Source organism: Oncorhynchus clarkii, chromosome 27, assembly GCF_045791955.1.
Source record: "Oncorhynchus clarkii lewisi isolate Uvic-CL-2024 chromosome 27, UVic_Ocla_1.0, whole genome shotgun sequence".
NCBI classification, from domain to species: domain Eukaryota; kingdom Metazoa; phylum Chordata; class Actinopteri; order Salmoniformes; family Salmonidae; genus Oncorhynchus; species Oncorhynchus clarkii.
The window spans coordinates 24,209,107-24,231,174 of NC_092173.1; the positions used below are offsets into that span (position 1 = coordinate 24,209,107).

General features: G+C 43.0%; 1 protein-coding gene across 2 annotated transcripts in view; it reads right to left on the reverse strand.

Annotated features, from left to right (window-relative positions):
• LOC139386104 (kin of IRRE-like protein 3) overlaps positions 1 to 18,156 on the reverse strand; it is a 209,729-nt gene extending 191,573 nt beyond the window's left edge. For both annotated transcript variants that reach the window (XM_071131532.1, XM_071131531.1), the window contains exon 1: positions 17,894 to 18,156. In XM_071131532.1, coding sequence (XP_070987633.1) covers positions 17,894 to 17,936 — 43 coding nt within the window. In that variant the 5' untranslated portion in view covers positions 17,937 to 18,156. The remainder of the gene's footprint in view (positions 1 to 17,893) is intronic.
• Positions 18,157 to 22,068: the final 3,912 nt, after the last annotated feature.

Here is a 22,068-nt window from a genome sequence, read left to right on the forward strand (position 1 = left end):
AACTTTCACTGCTGTGTCTCATTGAGCCTGACCTCTTTTACATCAGTCCTTTTCAGACTCATAATAAAAGCAGCAGGACAGAGAGCAGCGTTGGTTAACCTTGGACCAGAGCCGCACAGTCTGGTTAAGAAAGGTAACTGGGCAGAACTTCAGCGGACTGTTGCGAGCCTCCCCACAGGGTCAGTTCCTCAGCAATTTAATTCAGTAACACAACATTGCCCCGGTGGTGTCTTTAGCCCTTGCAACACTTACTGGGAAACTGCACAACACTGAAACTTTCCCTGGCCCTTTAGGAACAAACTGTTTCTGCTTCTTCATCATTTGTCTTCTTACTTTTTTTGTCTTCCACCTGCCTGACCTGATACAACGTCACAATCCCTGCCGTTAAAAGGCTGGCTATTCTCTCTAACAGCATGGGCGCACTTTGAAAAGCAGACGACAAGGTCTCAAATTTAAATTTGACAGCTGAGGCCAATAGAGCTTATTTGAAATTCAGTCTTCTGTTAATCGGCTTCACCTGACTTGTTCTCTTGTTACACCAGCTCAGCCGTTTGACCTCTGTCTCCACTCTGAGTTAGTCTGAAATCTCTGATACATCTTCATTCGGCTTCGCCCCAAGCCCTTTTCTTATAAAATTAGGTGAAACAACACTCCCACCTGTCAGTTCATATTCTTGAAGACGGAGCCATCTGAGATTTTCTTGAATCCTCTACATCGTCTTAAGAAGAAATACTCTTCTCTTCCCCTTCACCGTCCTTCATTACACTCTGTTTTCTCACACAAACAACTGTCTCTCTCATATGAGTCACACACCTCTCTCTCTCTCTCTGAGAAGTCGAGGAGAATGGTGGGGTGTCCTATTTTGGCTCCCCCTTGACCTACCTGTCTGGCAGGGGTCTATAGGTGGGTAGATATCATGCTGATTGCACCTGACAAACTCTTCCCCAGATGTTTCTCCTTTCCTCTCCATCTCTCGACACTCCCTTCCACATGTCTAAGCATTTTAATGACATATGCTCACATGCTTTCTCCAGCCGAGCTGTATTAGTGGAGCGTGGCTTCCTCAGAGCAACATGGTGTGCTTGTGTGTGTGTGTGTGTTGGAGGGAGGGAGGGAGGGAGGGAGGGAGGGAGGGAGGGAGGGAGGGAGGGAGGGAGGGAGGGAGGGAGGGGGATCTGAGGTGGTGATGCTGTTAGAGAACAAGAAGTCAGAAAGGGACATTTGACGGTCTGCGGATGGATTCTCTTTCTTTCTCCATTTTCATTATAAATAATGATGTAAATGAAAACATATTTTCCTTTCTCAAAGTGGCAATTTGCCTTTGTAATGATCAAGTCTGAGCCTGCATCTTTTTCATCCTCTCTCCTCCTTCTTTCCTCTCATTCCTGGGTTGATAATTTCCACTTTATTTCCATTAGGCTGTTTGTTCACAGCGGTCTGTCCCTGTAATTGATTAGAGCTGTCGGTCTAACTGTTGCGGCAAGCCATCTCAGCCAGGCAAACAGCCCCCACATCCAACCCCCTCCACCCTCCTTCCTCTTCCATTGAAAGCTGCCTTACTTTTAGAGATGGGGGGGGGGGGGTATTACAATGATGACATACAGCCCCCTCCCAGCAGCGATAGAGTTGTGACATGTTGGAGACATGCAGCCCTCAACCCATGGGAGCCCAGGTTAAAATCTGGTTCATGTCTCGGTGAGGGCCACCACAGCTCCCGCTCCATCATTAATGCAGAGATAACAGATTCTTGAAGCAACAGCCCACTCTCTCTCACAGGGGTATATGCGTGCTTGTGTGTGTGTATGTGTGTGTGTTGTGGACGGGGAAAAATATTATGTGTAACCATCTCTAAACCTTGTTGACACACTAGCCCCAAGAAATCCAGGATGTGAAACACACAATGTCTCCTTTGGTTTAACACCCTCCTCATTTCACAACAATACAGAGACAGATCAAGTGTATACTCGCTCTATGTCTCTGATGCCCTTTGCCTGTTACCTGCTGTGGCTGATGAAATCAGAGCATCAGTTACATGTTCCAATTCATCATCCCACCTCATTAACTGTGGAAAGCATCAGGGTGACTTTCCAGTTTAGTAAATGGTCAGTTCACTTTGCACCCTAATTGGGCTCGAGCCTTTTGATGGGGTTTGGTTTCTCCCTTTTTTCATCTTTCTTTGCTAGAGAGAGATGGGTCAGAATAAATGTGAGGAGAAACTATGAAGTAGATGCCATTTCCTGAGGAGGCCTTGAGTACAGGCACATAAAGAGAGACCGCAAAATCTTCCCTTTCTGATCTCCTACCCCTGGATACTGATCTCTGATCTCCTACCCCTGGATACTGATCTCTGATCTCCTACCCCTGGATACTGATCTCTGATCTCCTACCCCTGGATACTGATCTCTGTCTGTGTTATTCTCTTTCTGTACCACACGTCTGCTGGTTTTAACATGAAAGACACTTGTTTGTCAGCCTTCAAAGAGCTGCCGAGGCACTGAAAGTTACTTGTATTTTTGGGTTGTTCATTCCCCATTTTCTCCCAATATGGAGGTGATCAAGAGATGCACAGCAGAGTTGAAGCAATGATGGCTGCTTTTGGGAGAATAATTACAGTTCATACTACAATGATGCCAGGGCCCACACAGGCACTGCTCATTAGTGTTGTTCTGGTACTTTGGCTCATGAAAACAAAGTATGTTTTCAGTAGGGAATTCAGTATGAATATGAACACACTATGAATACCTATGGTTCCTTACAAATAACAGAAAGGATTTGGGTTGAAACGATCCTAGGTAATAGGCTGCCATGGAAGAAAAGAGAAAATAGGGGGACAAGATCACATTTGGCAGTTAGAGAGCAGCAGTAGAGGAGTGACGGCAGACTCCAAGCCATTAACTCCCCACTCTGTGTGGAACAGGCCCATCTGGAAGAGACTCTCTGGGCTGCGGGACATCCAACTTTTTCCGTCGTAAATCTCCACCACGGCACTGTGTCTCCCTTAATCCAAACGAGTTCGTCAAACTAGCCCGAGTTTCTCTGGCTGCAGTCCTGAAAAGTGCATTTTAATGAAAGACTGTTAATAATTCAAGCCGGTCCCCGTGAACACAAAGACCTGGAGAAGTTTAAGGACACTCGGAGGAGGTGAGTGGGGGATTTGTGACACCCCTGAACATGCCACAGTGCACTGCCATGATCAACTTTAGATGCCCTTCTGTGTTTTTTATGTCCTGCCTTGCTAGTGTCACACAGAATTGGCCTGGGGGCATGCACCATTATTCAAAAGTCATGCAAGGGTATTTCAAAACCCATCCCACTGGGCACAGATGTCAGTTCAACGTCTAGTGAAAATAAAATCTAAATTTCCTTGATTAATTTTCTCTAATCCAATCGGTTTTCCAAGTTGATTCAAGGTAATCACATATATTGTTGTTGTTGTTGTTGTTGAAATGATGTGGAAACAACGTTGATTCAACAAGTTTTTTCCCAGTCAGATTTTTTATTTTCTTACTCCTCAACTATGAGCAAAATTGTGTCCAACATCACAGAAACCCAACGTGAGAGTCGCGCTGCTATGAGTCAGATACGCAAACAATGTTTAGTAATACAATTAGCATCCAACGAAAGAGGAGAATAATCTCATTTGCTCTCAGTCACACAAAAACACACATGCACATCCCTAGCCCGGATTAGGACTGCAAGCTTCAGATACGTTTAACTTGTGACAACAATCCCCCCTTCCCTTTGAGTTTTTTTCTCTCCCTCTTCCAAGCAGGAGATAGCTTTGTTTACCTTGGGAGGTATTGTATTCTTATGTTCTTAATCAGACCAACAATTAGATAACATAGACTTCAGAAGGGAGAGAAAATCCCCAGGAGTCATTGTGGAAAACTAGAACAGTTGGCTTACCTAAATACCTCCAAACGTAACCAGTTTCAGCTTTCTTTGAGCATCAACAGCAATCTACACCCTCCCTGAGAGTGATCCTCTCAGACACACAACTTTGTCAAACACTCATTTCAAACATAGCAACCCCCAACTAGAGCAGAAATACATACTTCCACCTTACACATATCTGAGAATAACTTCTCCATTGTCTTGGACATATCTTAGCTAAAATAGCCCTCAAATGGCAGCAACATACCATGATTCTATCTGTGCCCTTCTGAGCGAAGTCTACACCTGGTTTAATGATCACACCGCGGGCCAACTAGAGGTCTTGCAATTGATGGTGAATTTCGGAGGAGCTATTCCCTGCTGTTTGAATGCTAGCCCTTCTTGTTCTTTCAGAAGTGCAGTTGTTGCATATCCACCAAGCTATCTGGCCCATTGTTATATCTTGTATAAGAGCTACCATCCACTCATCCGTCATTGCACTCATCCGTCTGTGGTAACATTATCACTTTAGATAAGGCTACAATAAACTGCACTCTGCTTTTAAGTTTTCTCTATCCCTCTAATCCAATCTCTGACATAGAGTCTGTTTATCATCGGCCTGCCGGAGCATCCTCTGTGTCCCTCCACTTCCCCTTACACAGGAAATAATGGACGACCCTGGTAGGGTTGGAGGGTAATAAAGGAAATATCTATTTTTTTTAAGATACATATATGTATATGTATTTATATGTGTATGTATATATATATATGTAGGTGTATATATATGTATATATATTTGCAAAATAATATATGGGGGATTGGAAGTGATGCAGACAATTACATTGATGGAAGCTACAATCTATCTGCAATATTAAAGCTGTTCTACCCCCTAAAAAAATATATACTTTTTTTTTTAAATAATAATAATAATAATGGACGACCCTTCTCCCTGCCTACGCTTAGGTCTTCCTCCTTCAATGTTTTGTTTGGTCTCGCTCAGTGTTAGAGCCAGGCCTGTTTTGAGGCGTTATAATTAAATCAGGTTTAAGGGTAGTCTCCTTACCCAGTATTGTTAGCCAGAGTGAGCACTGCTATTTAGCATTGGGTGCTGGCCAAGGGAAAGGGGCGAACTGCGATGACTCTGGTGTGCCTCTGTGATTTGCACTAATGTCCCCTAGGGATTGAGCAATGACCACTGTCAATTCACCCGGGAGGCCTGCCAGATTGAAACCCCTGCCAACAGATTTGAAAGGATAGCAAATCATTTAACCGCTCGATCGTGAATTAACCATTTTTTTCGCCTGGGCCTGGCAAAAAATTATCTACACAATATTAAATTGCACTTGGACTCCAGCTCCAAATACAAAAAGAGAGTGGTGTGAAAAGTGCTCTTGAAGCTACAAATCCTTAAAGAAATATGAATACCAACTCCAATTAATTACAGTTTAATTTTCAATGTTTACACTTTCACAATGTTTGCAATGTTTAATTTACAATGTTTACACTTACTCATTTCTGAAACCCCCTTAAAGTGGCATGGCGATAAAATAAGGACTTGAGATGTAGATGAAGAGAGACAAATCATATAAAGTATAGGATGGGGCTGAGACATAATATGTTTTGATTACTTATAGCTGATCCTGAGTCTGAAAACCAGTTACTACTGCATGTAAAAATAGATCTCTTTGTTCCATGTGGAGAGGACTCAGTGAATACAAGCTAATTCGTATCAGAGACATCAGAGAGACTCTCAATCGATATGGGACCGTGAGTGTGATGGGTTGTATTAATGTTCAGTGTGAGATGGAAACTTGGATATATACTTCAGAAGATCACCCCCCAACCACAATATTCAAGCAGCAGTGTTCTACTCAGTAGCGCCCACCAAAGGACATATTGTGAATGGGAGGCATATGCATTGGCATATTGCTCTTTGGTAACTCGAGGAAACAACTGATGAGGACGGAGTGGGATGGTAAACAACTTCATAATGACACAGAGCCACAGGCCTTACAGTAGAGGCTTGTCTGGGGGCCAATTGGATATTTCTGTCTAAGCACCAACCAAGCGCTCCATCGTTTCCTAAGCCTGGTGTCAAACGCTCCTACATTTCCTTCAACAAACATGCTAATTAGGCTGGAAGAAAACTGGCATCATGCCACCGTTAGTTGGAGATGGTAGATGGGCGGCTCTGTCTAACTCTAATACCAGCCTTCTGATCATGACTACTGAATGGCCTCTCCCTCAATTGCCTAATTATCTTAGTAGGACAAGCAGGTGGCTCAACCCCCCGTTTGGCAGCTAGTGAAATACTATCCACATCAACAGACTGATGAAGGGGATGAGGCCTGACACTATTAGGCCTCCTGATTGACAAAGCTTACATAGCCCACAGATTTAAAAAGTTTAGAATGAAGAAAAAGTTCAGTGAAAGCTGTTGTGTCTGATGTGCTTTGCTGAATAAAACATTTTTCTTGATCAGTGCTGGATTAAATAGTTGCTCAAAGAATAGCGCCTCTCTTAACAATTACTGTATGACTGGTTCCCACAGACAACTCTGTTCCCAGCGGCCTCTAGTTTAAAAAAGTATAATCCAGTTGAATTGACCCCGACTGAGCAGGAATGAGTTGGGCATACTCCAATGAGCCAATAGTGCCAGGGGAACATTACAGAAGGGCTCTATCTGTTAACCATATCCAGACCCGCTTGACAATCTGGACCCTCTATTCCTGAAACTATCCGCCGCCATTGTCGCAACCCCTATTACCAGCCTGTTCAACCTCTCTTTCATATCGTCTGAGATCCCCAAGGATTGGAAGGCTGCCGCAGTCATCCCCCTCTTCAAAGGGGGCGACACCCTGGACCCAAACTGTTACAGACCTATATCCATCCTGCCCTGCCTATCTAAGGTCTTCGAAAGCCAAGTCAACAAACAGGTCACTGACCATCTCGAATCCCACCGTACCTTCTCCGCTGTGCAATCTGGTTTTCGAGCCGGTCACGGGTGTACCTCAGCCACGCTCAAGGTACTAAATGATATCATAACCGCCATCGATAAAAGACAGTACTGTGCAGCCGTCTTCATAGACCTTGCCAAGGCTTTCGACTCTGTCAATCACCGTATTCTTATCGGCAGACTCAGTAGCCTCGGTTTTTCGGATGACTGCCTTGCCTGGTTCACCAATTACTTTGCAGACAGAGTTCAGTGTGTCAAATCGGAGGGCATGCTGTCCGGTCCTCTGGCAGTCTCTATGGGGGTGCCACAGGGTTCAATTCTCGGGCCGACTCTTTTCTCTGTATATATCAATGATGTTTCTCATGCTGCGGGCGATTCCCTGATCCACCTCTACGCAGACGACACCATATACTTCCGGCCCGTCCTTGGACACTGTGCTATCTAACCTCCAAACGAGCTTCAATGCCATACAGCACTCCTTCCGTGGCCTCCAACTGCTCTTAAACGCTAGTAAAACCAAATGCATGCTTTTCAACCGTTCGCTGCCTGCACCCGCACGCCTGACCAGCATCACCACCCTGGATGGTTCCGACCTTGAATATGTGGACATCTATAAGTACCTAGGTGTCTGGCTAGACTCTAAACTCTCCTTCCAGACCCATATCAAACATCTCCAATCGAAAATCAAATCAAGAGTCGGCTTTCTATTCCGCAACAAAGCCTCCTTCACTCACGCCGCCAAACTTACCCTAGTAAAACTGACTATCCTACCGATCCTCGACTTCGGCGACGTCATCTACAAAATTGCTTCCAACACTCTACTCAGCAAACTGGATGCAGTTTATCACAGTGCCATCCGTTTTGTCACTAAAGCACCTTATACCACCCACCACTGCGACTTGTATGCTCTAGTCGGCTGGCCCTCGCTACATATTCGTCGCCAGACCCACTGGCTCCAGGTCATCTACAAGTCCATGCTAGGTAAAGCTCCGCCTTATCTCAGTTCACTGGTTACGATGGCAACACCCATCCGTAGCACGCGCTCCAGCAGGTGTATCTCACTGATCATCCCTAAAGCCAACACCTCATTTGGCCGCCTTTCGTTCCAGTTCTCTGTTGCCTGTGACTGGAACGAATTGCAAAAATCGCTGAAGTTGGAGACTTTTATCTCCCTCACCAACTTCAAACATCTGCTATCTGAGCAGCTAACCGATCGCTGCAGCTGTACATAGTCTATTGGTAAATAGCCCACCCATTTTCACCTACCTCATCCCCATACTGTTTTTCTTTATTTATTTTTCTGCTCTTTTGCACACCAATATCTCTACCTGTACATAACCATCTGATCATTTATCACTCCAGTGTTAATCTGCATAATTGTAATTATTTGCCTACCTTCTCATGCCTTTTGCACACAATGTATATATAGACTCCCCTTTTTTCTACTGTGTTATTGACTTGTTAATTGTTTACTCCATGTGTAACTCTGTGTTGTCTGTTCACACTGCTATGCTTTATCTTGGCCAGGTCGCAGTTGCAAATGAGAACTTGTTCTCAACTAGCCTACCTGGTTAAATAAAGGTGAAATAAAAATAAATTAAAAAAACCGATGTTCTATCGGAGGCCATCACCTGCTGTCAATGCTGTCCGCCGCAAGGCATCACTGGGAGAAGCGAGCTATATATTGCCGCTGTTCTGTTGTTTCCAGATAGATGCATGTGTGTTGTACTGGCAGGGAAGCACACACATATTTAACCACAGTTGAGTTTGCAAGGCGCTCCTTTCTTTCCTGATTCCCCACAAACAAGTCAAAAGGCTAATTTGCATGTATACTGAACAAAAATATAAACGTAACATTGAACAATTTCAGCGAAATTACAGTTAAGTACATCAGTCAATTGAAATGAATTAATTAGGCCCTAGTCTATGGATTTCATATGACTGGGCAGGGGCACAGCCATGGTTGGGCCTGGGAGGGCATAGACCCGCCCACTGGGGAGCCAGGCCCAGGCAATAAGAATAATTTTTTCTCACAAAATGGCTTTTTTGCAGACAGAAATAATTATCAGTTTCATCAGCTGTCCGGATGGCTGGTTTCAGACGATCCCGTAGGTGAAGAAGTTGGATGTGGAGGTCCAGGGCTGGTGTGGTTACACACGGTCTGCGGTTCTGAGGCTGGTTCCAAATTCTCTAAATCAATGTTAGAGGCGGCTTATGGTAGAGTAATGAACATTCAATTCTCTGGCAACAGCTCTGGTGGACATTCCTGCAGTCAGCATGCCAATTGCACGCTCCATCAAAACTTGAAAAATCTATGGCAATGTGTGGTGTGACAAAACTGCACATTTTAGAGTGACCTTTTATTGTCCCCAGCACAATGTACACCTGTGTAATGATCATGCTGTTTAATCAGCTTCCTGGCAAAGATAAATGCTCACTAACAGGGATGTAAACTCATTTGTGCACAAAATATGATAGAAATAAGCTTTTAGTGCGTATGCAACATTTCTGGGATCTTTTGTTTCAGCTCATGAAACATGGGACAAAAATGTTTCATGTTGCGTTTATATTTTTGTTCAGTATATATTGCCGCACAAGGCTTGCAGGCGTAATTGGCGTTTCACAACCGTACACCTGCAACTCCGACACACATACACACACATGCGCTAACAAGCATACCGATACACACAGAACAAACGCATACGGCTAACTTGCATCGGCCAATTTAAAAGACATTTCCAACTCTGGTAGGTAACACTGGCATGAGAGAGGGAGAACAGAGAGAGAGAAATGGAAGGCGGAAGAGAGGGAGGTAGAGACAGCCGAGTTCATCCAGGTGTAATATTGGGTTGTCCCAGAAACTTCCCACAAAACACTCTGAAGCTGTTATCAGATCAGAAACCCAATTCCTCAAGTGCCTCCTGTGCCGAAACACCAAATGCATCTTCCATCCTCCCTCCAACATGGCCTGTAACAATCCTGTCAATGTATTTGCTAGGTGGCTTACTCACAAATGCTTCAGCCGCTTCCAGGATACACAACATTATATTGGCAGCAGTAGGCAGCGAATAGGATGGCATGCAATTTACCCAAGGTAATGACTCCCGATCTGCCCTGATAACAATATTGATGCGGGGAGCAGCTTTTTTCCCACTCTGAAATAGAAATGGGCAGCGAATGGAGCCGAGGCGTGAAAATACATATGTGGATTGTTATTTTTAGGCAAAATCAGGAGTTCTCAAGAACATAAACGACAACTATAACACATTAGAACTATCATTTTTGAACTCTACAAAGTGGATTGAATGGCACTATTATGTGCCATTTATAAATCAATAGAAACAGTGCTCTGAATCCTAAAATGCAGTGTATAGTGTCAAGCTGATCATATCTGCACACATTTTCGATACGATACATGCTAAACTATATAATTGAAAGAAATGTCTCTTTACTAAAGGGGAGGAAATCAAGTTAATAACCTATTCGGGATCGGTGTCCCTATACAGAGATGGTTGTGCTAATGTGCGCTAATGTGATTAGCATGACATTGTAAGTAACAGCAACCTTTCCAGGACATAGACATGGTTATATGGGCAGGTAGCTTCAATTCTTGTTAATCTAACTGCACTGTCCAATTTACAGTAAAATACCAGGCTATTGTTTGAGGGGAGTGCACAACAACAAAAAACTTTTAGCACGGCAACTGGTTTGATACATTCACCCCTGAAGGTAAATAATGTACTTACATTCAGTAGTCTTCCTCTGATTTGTCATCCTGAGAGTCCCAGAGATAAAATGTGGAATAGTTTTGTTTGATAAAATCTATTTTTACATTCAAATGTAGGAACTGGCTTCTACAGTTTGAACCCCTGCTGTCTCTGGCTCCCCAACCACCCCGCCCAGCCATCTAGATGTGTGAAAGTTAGTGTATATGCTAATGAACCATCATGTATGATATTCCTGGGAGTGTGTAAACTTACATTTTGTATTACCATATAATTTTTGTATGTTCTCTATAGTTATGTACTTGAAAATATATAAACTGACCAATTTGGCACATTTGGGCAGACTTGATACAAAATATTGTCCAGTATTGCAATGCTTCACTGGATCAATCTGAAACTTTGCACACACACTGCTGCCATCTAGTGGCCAAAATCTAAATAGTGGCTAAACTGCAATATTATATTATGGGCTTTCTCTTGCATTTCAAATATGATGGAGAACATTTTTTTAAAAACACACGTTTTTTTGTTTGTATTATCTTTTACCAGATCTAATGTGTTATTTTCTCCTACATGTCATTTTAGGTCAAAATTTAAAAAAAGGGTCAGATCCTTATTAGCAACTGATTACCAAGCTACACTCAAAGTTATAGCATTACTTCCACTATACTACCTCCTTCCACCCCTTTTCTCCGCCCGGCAACCCCCTGCACAGGAACAAGGAGGTAGGCACTGGTAGGCACTTTTTACCAGCTGTGACAGAAAAACACTGCCGGAACAGAAGCGTGGTGTATGACCCGCCTTACTCCGGCTCTGTTGACCTCCCCTGCCAAGCCGCTGCACTCGGCTCCCACTGAGAGGGAATAACATTGCCTGTTGTTTCCTGTGCATTAGGCTGCAATTTAGAACCCATTAATCCCCTCTTTAATCTGTCAAAAAAATCCCGACTGTGCTCAGAGAAGGCAGCTGCCGCCCAGTGTGCCCGTCTTCCCCCTTCTGCCATCTCCCTGTATCCTAACACTCCTTATGAAAGGCAGACAGGCCAAGTAGGGTGCTGCCCTATGTCTTCAAGGAAAGAGGGGGAATAGGGGAGAGGGTGGGACAGAGGAGTGTGGGTTGGTGCTAACCCTCACTCCACAGGTGACCTCATGATCACAACAGCATCTGGTTGAATTACTTAACATTACGCCCAGCAGACACGTAATCCAGGATAATGCCCTTTTGCCAAGAGTGCTCCAATCTGGATAAATTCATCCCCTAGGAATGAGATCCAAGAGCAAAGTCTCAGAGAGGGAGAGAAGGCGGGGGTGGGGGTTGGAGTGCATATTGGAGTATGTCATTCTGAATGGTAGGTAGGTGGTCTTTGGAGTATACTTAAGAACAGTAATGCCATTGGTGAATTGTAATGAACTCCAGTAAACACTGCTTACGTGGAAGTGGATCATTGCCTGGTTAGGAAGAATAGGTTCCAAACGAATCATTTTCCTTTCCTCCCTGACCGGAATCCGACTTGAAGAGATTCCGTCCATTTAATCGGATGAAGCAGTCAGATACACTAGGCAGCAGGTAGTCTAGTGGTTAGAGCGTTGGACTAATAACCATAAAGGTTGAAAGATCGAATCCCCGAGCTGACAAGGTAAAAATCTGCCGTGCTGCTCCTGAACAAAGCAGTTAACTCACTGTTCCTAGGCTGACATTGAAAATAAGAACTTGTTCTTAACTGACTTGCCTAGTTAAATAAAGGTAATAAAAAAATATGAAGAGAAGATTACGTCTCTGAATTGATCTCTTACTTACTTTATACTTGTTTGTGTCTGCTAAAGGCCTATGATGCAAGCATAAAGATACATGATGCACTACAATTAACTACACAGACAACAGCTGATTAAAATGCAATAGCTTTAATTAAACGGTAACTCAATGATCTAATTACTCTAATCAAATTGTAACAAAAGCCATAACCTATTATCAATCATCAATGAATGTAAAAAAACAAAAACAATGCCATTTACTCTGAATGCAAAAACCTACTAAAAATGGTCTATTGACCCAGCATAAACCCATATAAACCCAGCATAAACCCACCTTATCTGATATTCTTGAAAATAACATTTTGAAGACCTATCCATTGCTAACCACTGGGACCAAGAGCCAAAGCTTACTAGAGACAGCTTCTGATTATTTATTCATATGTTTACTACCAGAAATATCCTTTGGGAAACGTCAGGCTGGATTGGATTAGGCTTAATCTAGCATGACACGGAAATCAGCAGGGGTCATGGGCGACTGAGGTGACTTATGACGCTAGCCTCGATGGTACACAAAGCACAAACAAGGAAACAAAGTTTGGCTTACAACGTCACACCCCAATGGAGGACATCAATATCAATCTCCTGTGGAGACGTGACCTGGCAAAGGTTAATGTCCTAACAGCATGTGCCGTCAATGAAGAGCGAGTGAAGAGTTAAGATATAGGAAGGACACATGGTATATCTTCTATCTTCTTAGCCACCATGTTTGACCACAGACAACAGGAAGGTAGACCACAGCAGGAGCTGTGTGAGAAAGTACATATGATGAGCAAAGGAGGGAGTTTGAAAGCATATGGAAAAAAATAATAATAATTTGTTTTAGCTTGTGGTTGAAATAGCTAAATCTATTAATTACAATTGGATTATTGTGTCATAATCCATGCATTTACAAGGGGTTTAACACATGCATTATTTACAAATAACTACTTAGAATGCAGAATGATGCAATGAAATGGAGACAAAATTGGCCAATGTCATTTTGGGATGATTTGTATTGTGAAATGTGACGGGGGGGGGTTCTCTTTTAAAGAAGCAAAGAGATTTACTCCAAAATCTCAAAAACCAAACATGACATTGTGTTGACATTTAATTATGAAGCTATTAGGAATTTGGTATCAAAGCTCGTGTTCCGTGAAAAGCGGGTTTAGGTTCAGAATAGGCAGACGGTTAACAGACAGCAGCAAATGAAATAGAGGCTTGTGGTGTGCTAAGACCTTCTTTCCAGGGTTAAGAAACAGCTTAGTGTCATGGCAGGGTGGTGACTTAGCACTAGGAGGTCTAGGAGTGTGCTTGTGAGCTGGGAAGGAGGGAGGAAGCCAGAAGATGGAGTGGGAGAAAGAGAGAGAGAGAAATGGAGTCCATTGCTATGCTGCACTGCCCCCAGTGTGCAAATCTGAGGCCAGCAAAATGATTAGACATGTTGCCTATAAGTACCATCCAAGGAACCACTGGACAGTTTGCTGATGGATTTAATAAGGAGGCCAGCAATCTGGGTCTAGTTTGAGAGAGAGAGTCACTCCATATACCTCTGTGTGGTTTTTCGGTTCCAGTCTGCCACAGGGATGGTCACATCCAGTACAAGACTCTATTCTTAAATAGGCTCCCTCCACAGGGACTTTCTGTACTCAGAAATTCCAGCACCATTTCCCTGACAGCAGAGATGGTGTTCAATCACACTGTACCACACAAGAGAGCCAGGGATAGAGGGGAAGAGAGAGAAAGAGAGAGGGAATGAGAGAGACAGACTACGTCTTGGGATAGGTTTTGCCTGCATTGACTGCCTTCTTTGGGGACATTCTTTCAGGATCCTCCCGGCTCACATCGTGTCCTCCTGGCTCACATCGTGTCCTCCTGGCTCACTTCGTCAGTTGCGGACCAGGCGAGTGCCATGGAATGTGGGAAGAAAAGATGACTTACAAATAGTACAGGCAGGATTGAGATCAGCAGAACCTCTCTCTCTCTCTCTCTCTCTAGTCATGGCCTCACAATTCCCTCCGTCCCTTCTTTATAAAATAGATAGGTTTCTCATGTTTTCTGCTGACAGTAGCTGGCGACATAAACCGAGTAACAATTTGTAAAACTAGAATTAGCAACACGGTGACGTGTTCTCTACCAGAGATGGGAAAAAGGCAAGTAGAAGCAGGTTGTTATCTCCTGTTTACCTGCCAGGGCTTATATTATTTTATATTATGGTAATAACAAACAGCTGAATTGCAGAGCAATCTCGCTCTTGTCTGCATTATCTGAGATATGTGCTGGTTGGTTTTTAGTTGTTTTTCCCAGAACTGAAAGCATCACCTGTAATGAGGGAAATAAAATATCATGCCGGTAAAATACCTGGGCACACAGAGCTGATGTATGGAGATCTATGCAGCGATGTGATTGGAATGTACAATCTGTCTATATGGTATTTCAGCAGGTAGGCTATCATCATCAGGTAGTTTGTAAATTGTCAGCTTCTTAGCTTAAAGGAGAATAAATAGCTTGAGGCAGTCATTTTGAACATGCAGTGAAGGACACAAATTAGGCAGACACCTAATGTTACAGTCTCAACGTGTGCAATTTAAACTTATTTCCATAGTACAATGATCTCAGAAAAAAAACATCTGGTCATGAAGAAATAACCATCAACTGTGGAATACAGTCTCTATAGCTACTACGTACTTTCAAACTACTTCACAGGACACCAGTATGTTAGTGTCAACATCCCAGGATACACTTACACAAGCATAAAAACAGATACAACAACAGACAACCTCCTCAGATGTGATGTACAACTCCTGAACCAGCAGTACTGAGAGCAATATTAACAGCTTTAGTAACATAGTCAACGTTAAAGTAGTGGGTTGTGTAAGTGCATCCGAACATATTTTTTTGCCACTTGAACATATGCATACATAATTTCTAGACATTGAAAAGGGCACAATAGAATGTTTTTGAAAGCGAAAACAAGCTTGACCTTTTCTATCATTTGAATTATTTACTTGATTTCTCTCTATGTGATCTAGAGAACAAGGGAAAATACAATTCTGGAAAACAAATTAAGCGTTGATAACGACCTCCGCTGTAAATGTTCCAACCTCAAAGCTGTCAGATTCAGTTCATTGTGACACAAACTAGAAAGACTTGGTTTCCTCTTTCTCTCTATGATTTTGAACAAAAGGTTATGCCTCTCTCTATATCTGACACGCACACACACACACACACACACACAAACAGCCACACAAACGCACACACACACTGAGAGAGCTGAGGGACAGAACCCTGCTTAGATGGCTGCCCAGCGTGAGGGGTCAAACTTTGAAAATAAGCTGTGACAGCTCCGCTGACCCTGACACACTCTGGGATGAGCTCCTGCTCCCTTTGTGGGTCAGTTACCATGACCATGTAGGAGCTAACACACCAGTGGCGGTCGGTGCCGTTTAAGAAGAGGGAGGATTATTAAATGTTTTTATGAGCATGGCCTTATTTCTATTACAGCATGATGACAGTCATTCATATTCCATTCACCCAGTTCAATGTAACATCAATAGGTTTAGGCTACTAGATGATACTGAAGTTTTCCCTGTACCCATCATGAGGTTGCTACAACCTAGCCTATGAATGAAAGTTTACCTATGTAGATAATTTTGAGTAATCAAGGAGAAAGACAGTCACACATTCAATACCGCCTTGCACACTCTCGCCTGCTAGGCGAGAAACGAGAATCTAGGGAGAAACAGTTGCAAATGTGATTTTCTATTGAACAAATTGAGGTATTTTTTTACCCGTTTCGTTCTGTTTGATTCCATTTAAGAAATGTCTATAAAAATACAAAAAATAAAAAATTCTGAATTGTCAGAATGATCACACACAAACACAGTTCACTTTCATAGCAGCATGATCAATTTGCTTGTTGAATATATAAATCTTCTCGCAACTATCTACACGCTCTCCTCCTCTCACATTTTTCCATCGCTTGTGGACTTCAGCGCACAACACATCAGCTGTCTGTGACCTGGCAAAATAACCTTTGCAAGCCAAACCTTCATATCATAACTGCTACACACAACTACATCGTTGTCACGTCATAGTCAGTTACTAGAACTAACACGTTAGTAAACCTGCTAGCTACAGTCATGCAGTACAGTCAGAAAGCAGTTACACCGGTGGGCCCCAGTGGCAATAAATTGATAAAACCAAAAGCTTACCTTGACTTGGAAGAGTTCCAGTGTTGGATAGACATAGGCAGCTAGCTAACATAACATCCCTCTCTGTTTGAGCCGGATGTTCAAGTAGTCTAAACTAGCTAGCTGCATTCTCTAGCTAAGTGAAGGTGAAAGTAATAAAATGTACAACCAAATATAGCTAGCAAGCTCTCTCTCGCGTGCTTCTCCCTAATTTGAAAATAAATACATTTGTTCAAAACTGTTCAGCTACTGTATTTCTACCTCTTTAAGTCAACTACTCACCACATTTTATGCACTGCAGTGCTAGCTGTAGCTTATGCTTTCAGTTCTAGATTCATTCTCTGATATTTTGATTGGGTGGACAACATGTCACTTGATGCTGCAAGAGCTCTGATAGGTTGGAGGACGTCCTCCGGAAGCTGTCATAATTACTGTGTAAGTTTATGGAAAGGACTGAGAACCATGAGCCTCCGAGGTTTTGGAATATATGTGAATATATTTAATGTTTGGCTATTTGTATTTTTTATGAAATTCACTGAGGAGTATGGTCCTCCCCTTCTTCCTGTGAGTAGACTCCACTGACACACACTCTCCCTACTCTTAGTGACCACAGAGGAGTAAACACACTCCCTCTACTCTCTTAGTGACCACGGAGGAACAAACACACTTCATCTACTCTCTACCTGCCCTCAGACCAGCCACATCTCACGCACCCGACATAGTGAAGTTTACAGAATTCTCACAGATTACTGACAGCGAGAGTTACATTGTTTTCCAAAGACAACCACCTGCTGGCAAGTAGGGGAAATAACCAATCCATCCATCTTCATTTCTAATACACTGTCTAAGAATGAAATCACCTGCATATTTAGTCCAAGGCGATTGTGTTGGTCAGAGTGCTCTATATTCTCTGTGGTCCACTGTGGTCTTGACCAACCCCCGGCACATCCCCAGCAAAGACATGGTCGCAGGTTCAAAATAATGTGAGTCACGGGGAGCGAACGCTTCGCCAAGCTGGGATGTGAACACTCAGAGGAGCTTGTCAGATGAGGTTATTCAGTCTGAATCGGCACAAGCCATGATGAACTCCTGAGATAGGATAGCACCGGCTACAAATGTTAACAGCTATAAACACAAGTATTCCGTTATTATCCACCAGTTTCTTCCCCATATAGCACAGTGACATATCATTGAGGCAAAATTAGATACATCTGACAGCATCAGGTCTGACAGCTTACACCAAAGACTACTTCAGATAAAATGCTCAAGATTCACATGCAGTCACCAACTAACACAGATAATAACAGAAAGATACTAGACAAATGCAGTGGATAAGAGGACCATAGCCAGTTGACTTACCATTTCCGGAGATCCACAGTAACACAACGACCCAGGGGATCATGACTGGAGAGGAAGCGGGTGAACCTCTGAAACACAGTGGACGAGTGTGTGAAATTGATGTTGGCACACACACACACACAACAGTGCTCTTCTGTGCACTTCTGGATGAGTGCTACAGTCCCTCAATGATCTCCCTTCTTTCCTTTTTTCCTCTCTTCTTCTCCTCCTTTTCTTCTTCTCTCTCTCCTTCTCTCTATGTCACTCTTGTGGACAGTGGTCAGCTTTGCTTTGCTCTCCTGTGTAGACTCTCAGTGTGAGCTCTCTCGTGTTCTCTCGCTCGTACACTCGCTCGGTCTCACTGCCGTTCCAGTGTCTCTACTCGCACCCCTCCCTTCTCTCCCTCTCTCTCACGCTCTCTCTCTCTCTCACTCTCTCGCCCAATCACTCACCCAGTAGAGGCGCCTAGTAAAGCTCCACAATAAGACTCCTCCCTCCAGCTCCCACTCTCTTTCTCTTCTGTCTCTTTCTCTCTGCCTGCCTGGCTGTCTCAGTGCCTGTGTCCGGAGCCTGTGTCGGAGCAGGTCCGGCTGGGCTCAAATCTCTTTGAACTGGGACTTCCATGGGAGGGGAGGCAGGCAGAAAGGCAGCTCCTCCAATTAGAATTAAAAGAGGACCAGCTTTGGCTGCACTGGCCGTGGACAACACAGACGTCCACAAACAAAAGTGCTGCTTTCCGTCCTGGCTTCCTTCCTAACATGGGACTAGTATTCCACATAATCACATCTGGGTTTGAATCAGTGTGTTTGCCCCATAGAGCAGTGATAATGTAAACACATACATTAGAATGCAAGACTAATGTCCTATAATATTCATTAGTCTGCAATTTCTATCAGGAGTGATTTAGATTTGCAGTCCTTCATTGATTGAGCTCTAATGTAAAGGCTGTAAATCCCTCTAATGCAGTGTTTGCTAACAAGTCTGTTTCACCTTGTAAATATTAAAAGGAGCATTCTTTCTTCATCTTTTAACTTGCCTGGCTCAACCAGTTTCCTACACCCAGTCTCATATTTCTAGAAATAAGCGTGCTTGGATAGCGCTACAGGGTTACTTATAGCTACTAGGTCAAGGAAACCTTCTTTATATTTGTATAAATTATTCAGCGATAATAACATTGTTTTTTACTGGCCTCTTAAAAAGGAATGTATATGGAAGTGCATGTGTGGATGAGGATATGTATTGTGAGTGTATGTGCCAGTGTTTGTGTTTCTGTGTGTGTGATGCTGGGATATCATTTTGGAATTGAAATAAACGGCAAAATGAACTTATTTTTTTACAACTCTGCAGAAAGATATTAGTTCACAGAGACTGAGCACGCAAAGTGCTGAAAGCCTGAAAAGGCAGAAAAACTATAGAATTTCCACCTTCTGTGAGAGAGTTTATTTTTAATCCTCATTGTAGTTTTGAACCTTGGGTGTTTGTTAGTTCTGACAATCAATGCTTTTGTTTGGGCAGATTTCAAAATGAGAAACTCAGACAGATCCCTGTTTCTACTCCAAGAAACAGAAGACAGGAATCAATATTTAACAGCAGCAGTTTTTGTAGTTCTTGCTGTTTTGTGTCCTTGATACACTTCCGTTGCTGCTAGTAGAAGGACACAGTACTGTGCCACAACTTCTTTATTTTTCTTTTTTTGTTGTTGTTGAATTCTACCCCTTTTTCTCCCCAATTTCGTGGTATCCAATTGTTTTTTAGTAGCTACTATCTTGTCTCATCGCTACAACTCCCGTACAGGCTCGGGAGAGACGAAGTTTGAAAGTCATGCGTCCTCCGATACACAACCCAACCAAGCCGCACCGCTTCTTAACACAGCGTGCATCCAACCCGGAAGCCAGCCGCACCAATGTGTCGGAGGAAACACTGGGCACATGGCAACCTTGGTTAGCGCGCACTGCGCCCGGCCCGCCACAGGAGTCGCTGGTGCGCAATGAGACAAGGATATCCCTACCGGCCAAACCCTCCCTAACCCGGACGACGCTAGGCCAATTGTGCGTCGCCCCACGGACCCCCCTGATTACTTGTCTACCATGACTAATGAAGATGAGTGTGATAATAATTAAACATTCAAGAAAGCAAGCGATCGTCAGTCAAGGGGTAGCCTAGTGGTTAGAGTGTTGGACTAGTAACCGGAAGGTTGCAAGTTCAAACCCCCGAGCTGACAAGGTACAAATCTGTCGTTCTGCCCCTGAACAGGCAGTTAACTCACTGTTCCTAGGCCGTCATTGAAAATAAGAAGTTGTTCTTAAAACAATAATAGCATACAGTAGGATCAAATTTACCTTCATGTCATGATCATTCATGTACGGATGTACGGCAAGGCATGTGGTCTAGACTTCATATCTGTTTCATAAAGATGATTACATGAATGCGGTATTTACCCTATAATCCAATCAAAAGACCATGACAGGTGGTCTTTTCATCAGTTAGGGCTCCACACAGAAACATCACAACACAGTAGGAAAGGGACATAAACTGAGTATGACACAGGAAACAAAACAACAATGGAGCTTATACTGTACACTTGAAAGTGAAGCAAGGAGGCCAACAAGGCAAACCACAACCGACTAATCTGTTTTGACCCAAGGTCCTGCATGATGCTAGCTGTCCTTTCCAGGTTTAATAACTTTTTTTTTTTTTACCATAGATCCCACTGTCAAAAGGACATGAGGAGAAACCAGTGAAGACAGCGATGTTAATATCAACTTTTTCAGTAAATCTCCCATCATTTTAAATACAGGTCATTCCTACTATACTACTGAGTACTATACAAGTTACTGCAAGGTCATTCTATCTTAACCTGGTTACTGAGATCACATTGCCCATGTAAACATCACAGTCATGCCTCAATACAAAACAACAACCCTGTATCAAACATGCATGTCATGCTTTGACAAAGGTATATGTGTGACATTAAGAATTTACAGCACATTTTCCACAACTTGAATGTAGTGCTGAAATAACAAGCAGATAAAAGGCTGGTCTAGAATCATAGAACTGGCTGTACTTGTACCTCCTAATAACCATTCTAGCATGAGAATATGCAACAGGTTCTTACTGTTAACAGTTGGCTTTGTTTATGTATGTGACAATATGGTCCAAAAACCCAGCTTTAGAACCATTTTCATGCCTGGGAAGAATACTCCCAATTAATGAGAAAAGGTGTAAATGTTTAGAATAAAAATACACATGCATAAAAAATAGCAAAACCCAAAAGCTTTAACACTTGGATGAGGAATTGATTTCCATTTTAACCAGGTTTCAGCACCAACAACATTATGCGAGCAGCAGGCAGACTTGTTTTCTCACTTGGAGAAATGGCAATGAATCTTATTTCTGCATACTTTCTCATCCCGTAATCTTAAGGTGCTGCACAACACATACATCTCCACCCCACTCGCAGTACGGCCCAGAGGCATGGAAGCAGCTCCAAACTCATTTCATTAATTAAGTAGAGCTGCTAAGTGACCTTTGAAACTTAAAGGCTTAAACATTACCTGGAACGAATTGAGCATCAATCCAAAACTCGAATTCAGAGCAGATGAGTAACTGTGCAGCACTGAATGTCAGAATCGTCTACCAGGGAAAATATAATGCCACATTGGCATGGAAAATAAAAATGAAAGTCTCTGAATCCAACCTACGCTAACAAATATGAATTCAAGTCTATAAATCAATTCAGTCACAGCATGCTAACCATGAAAACCCCCTAAAACACATGAGATGTGTTTTGAAGATGTACTGTACATCTCTTAAGCTCAGGTTACTATAAACTCACTTTGGCTCTCTCCTTTCCTCCCAATAACAGATTAACTGTGAGGAGTGGAGACATTTCCACACTCAGTGACATAAAGATGATGGACAGGTCCTCAGTTTGAGCTAGATGGATAGTGGCATGCCTATTTATTTATCTCAGTTCTGCATATCCCCTACTTTCCGCCGAAAAGCTCCTAAAGCTTCTACGCACATGTGTTCCTGTCGGTGTGTGTGTGTGTGTGTGTGTGTGTGTATATTACCTCGGCGTGTTTCTAGCAATTTGTGTTCGAAATTAGTATAACAGCCTCTTGTCTTCAAGGAAGGACATCGGCTCAATCTTTGTCAGTCAGGTTCCCGGGAGGGGAGACGTCTCCAACCCAGAT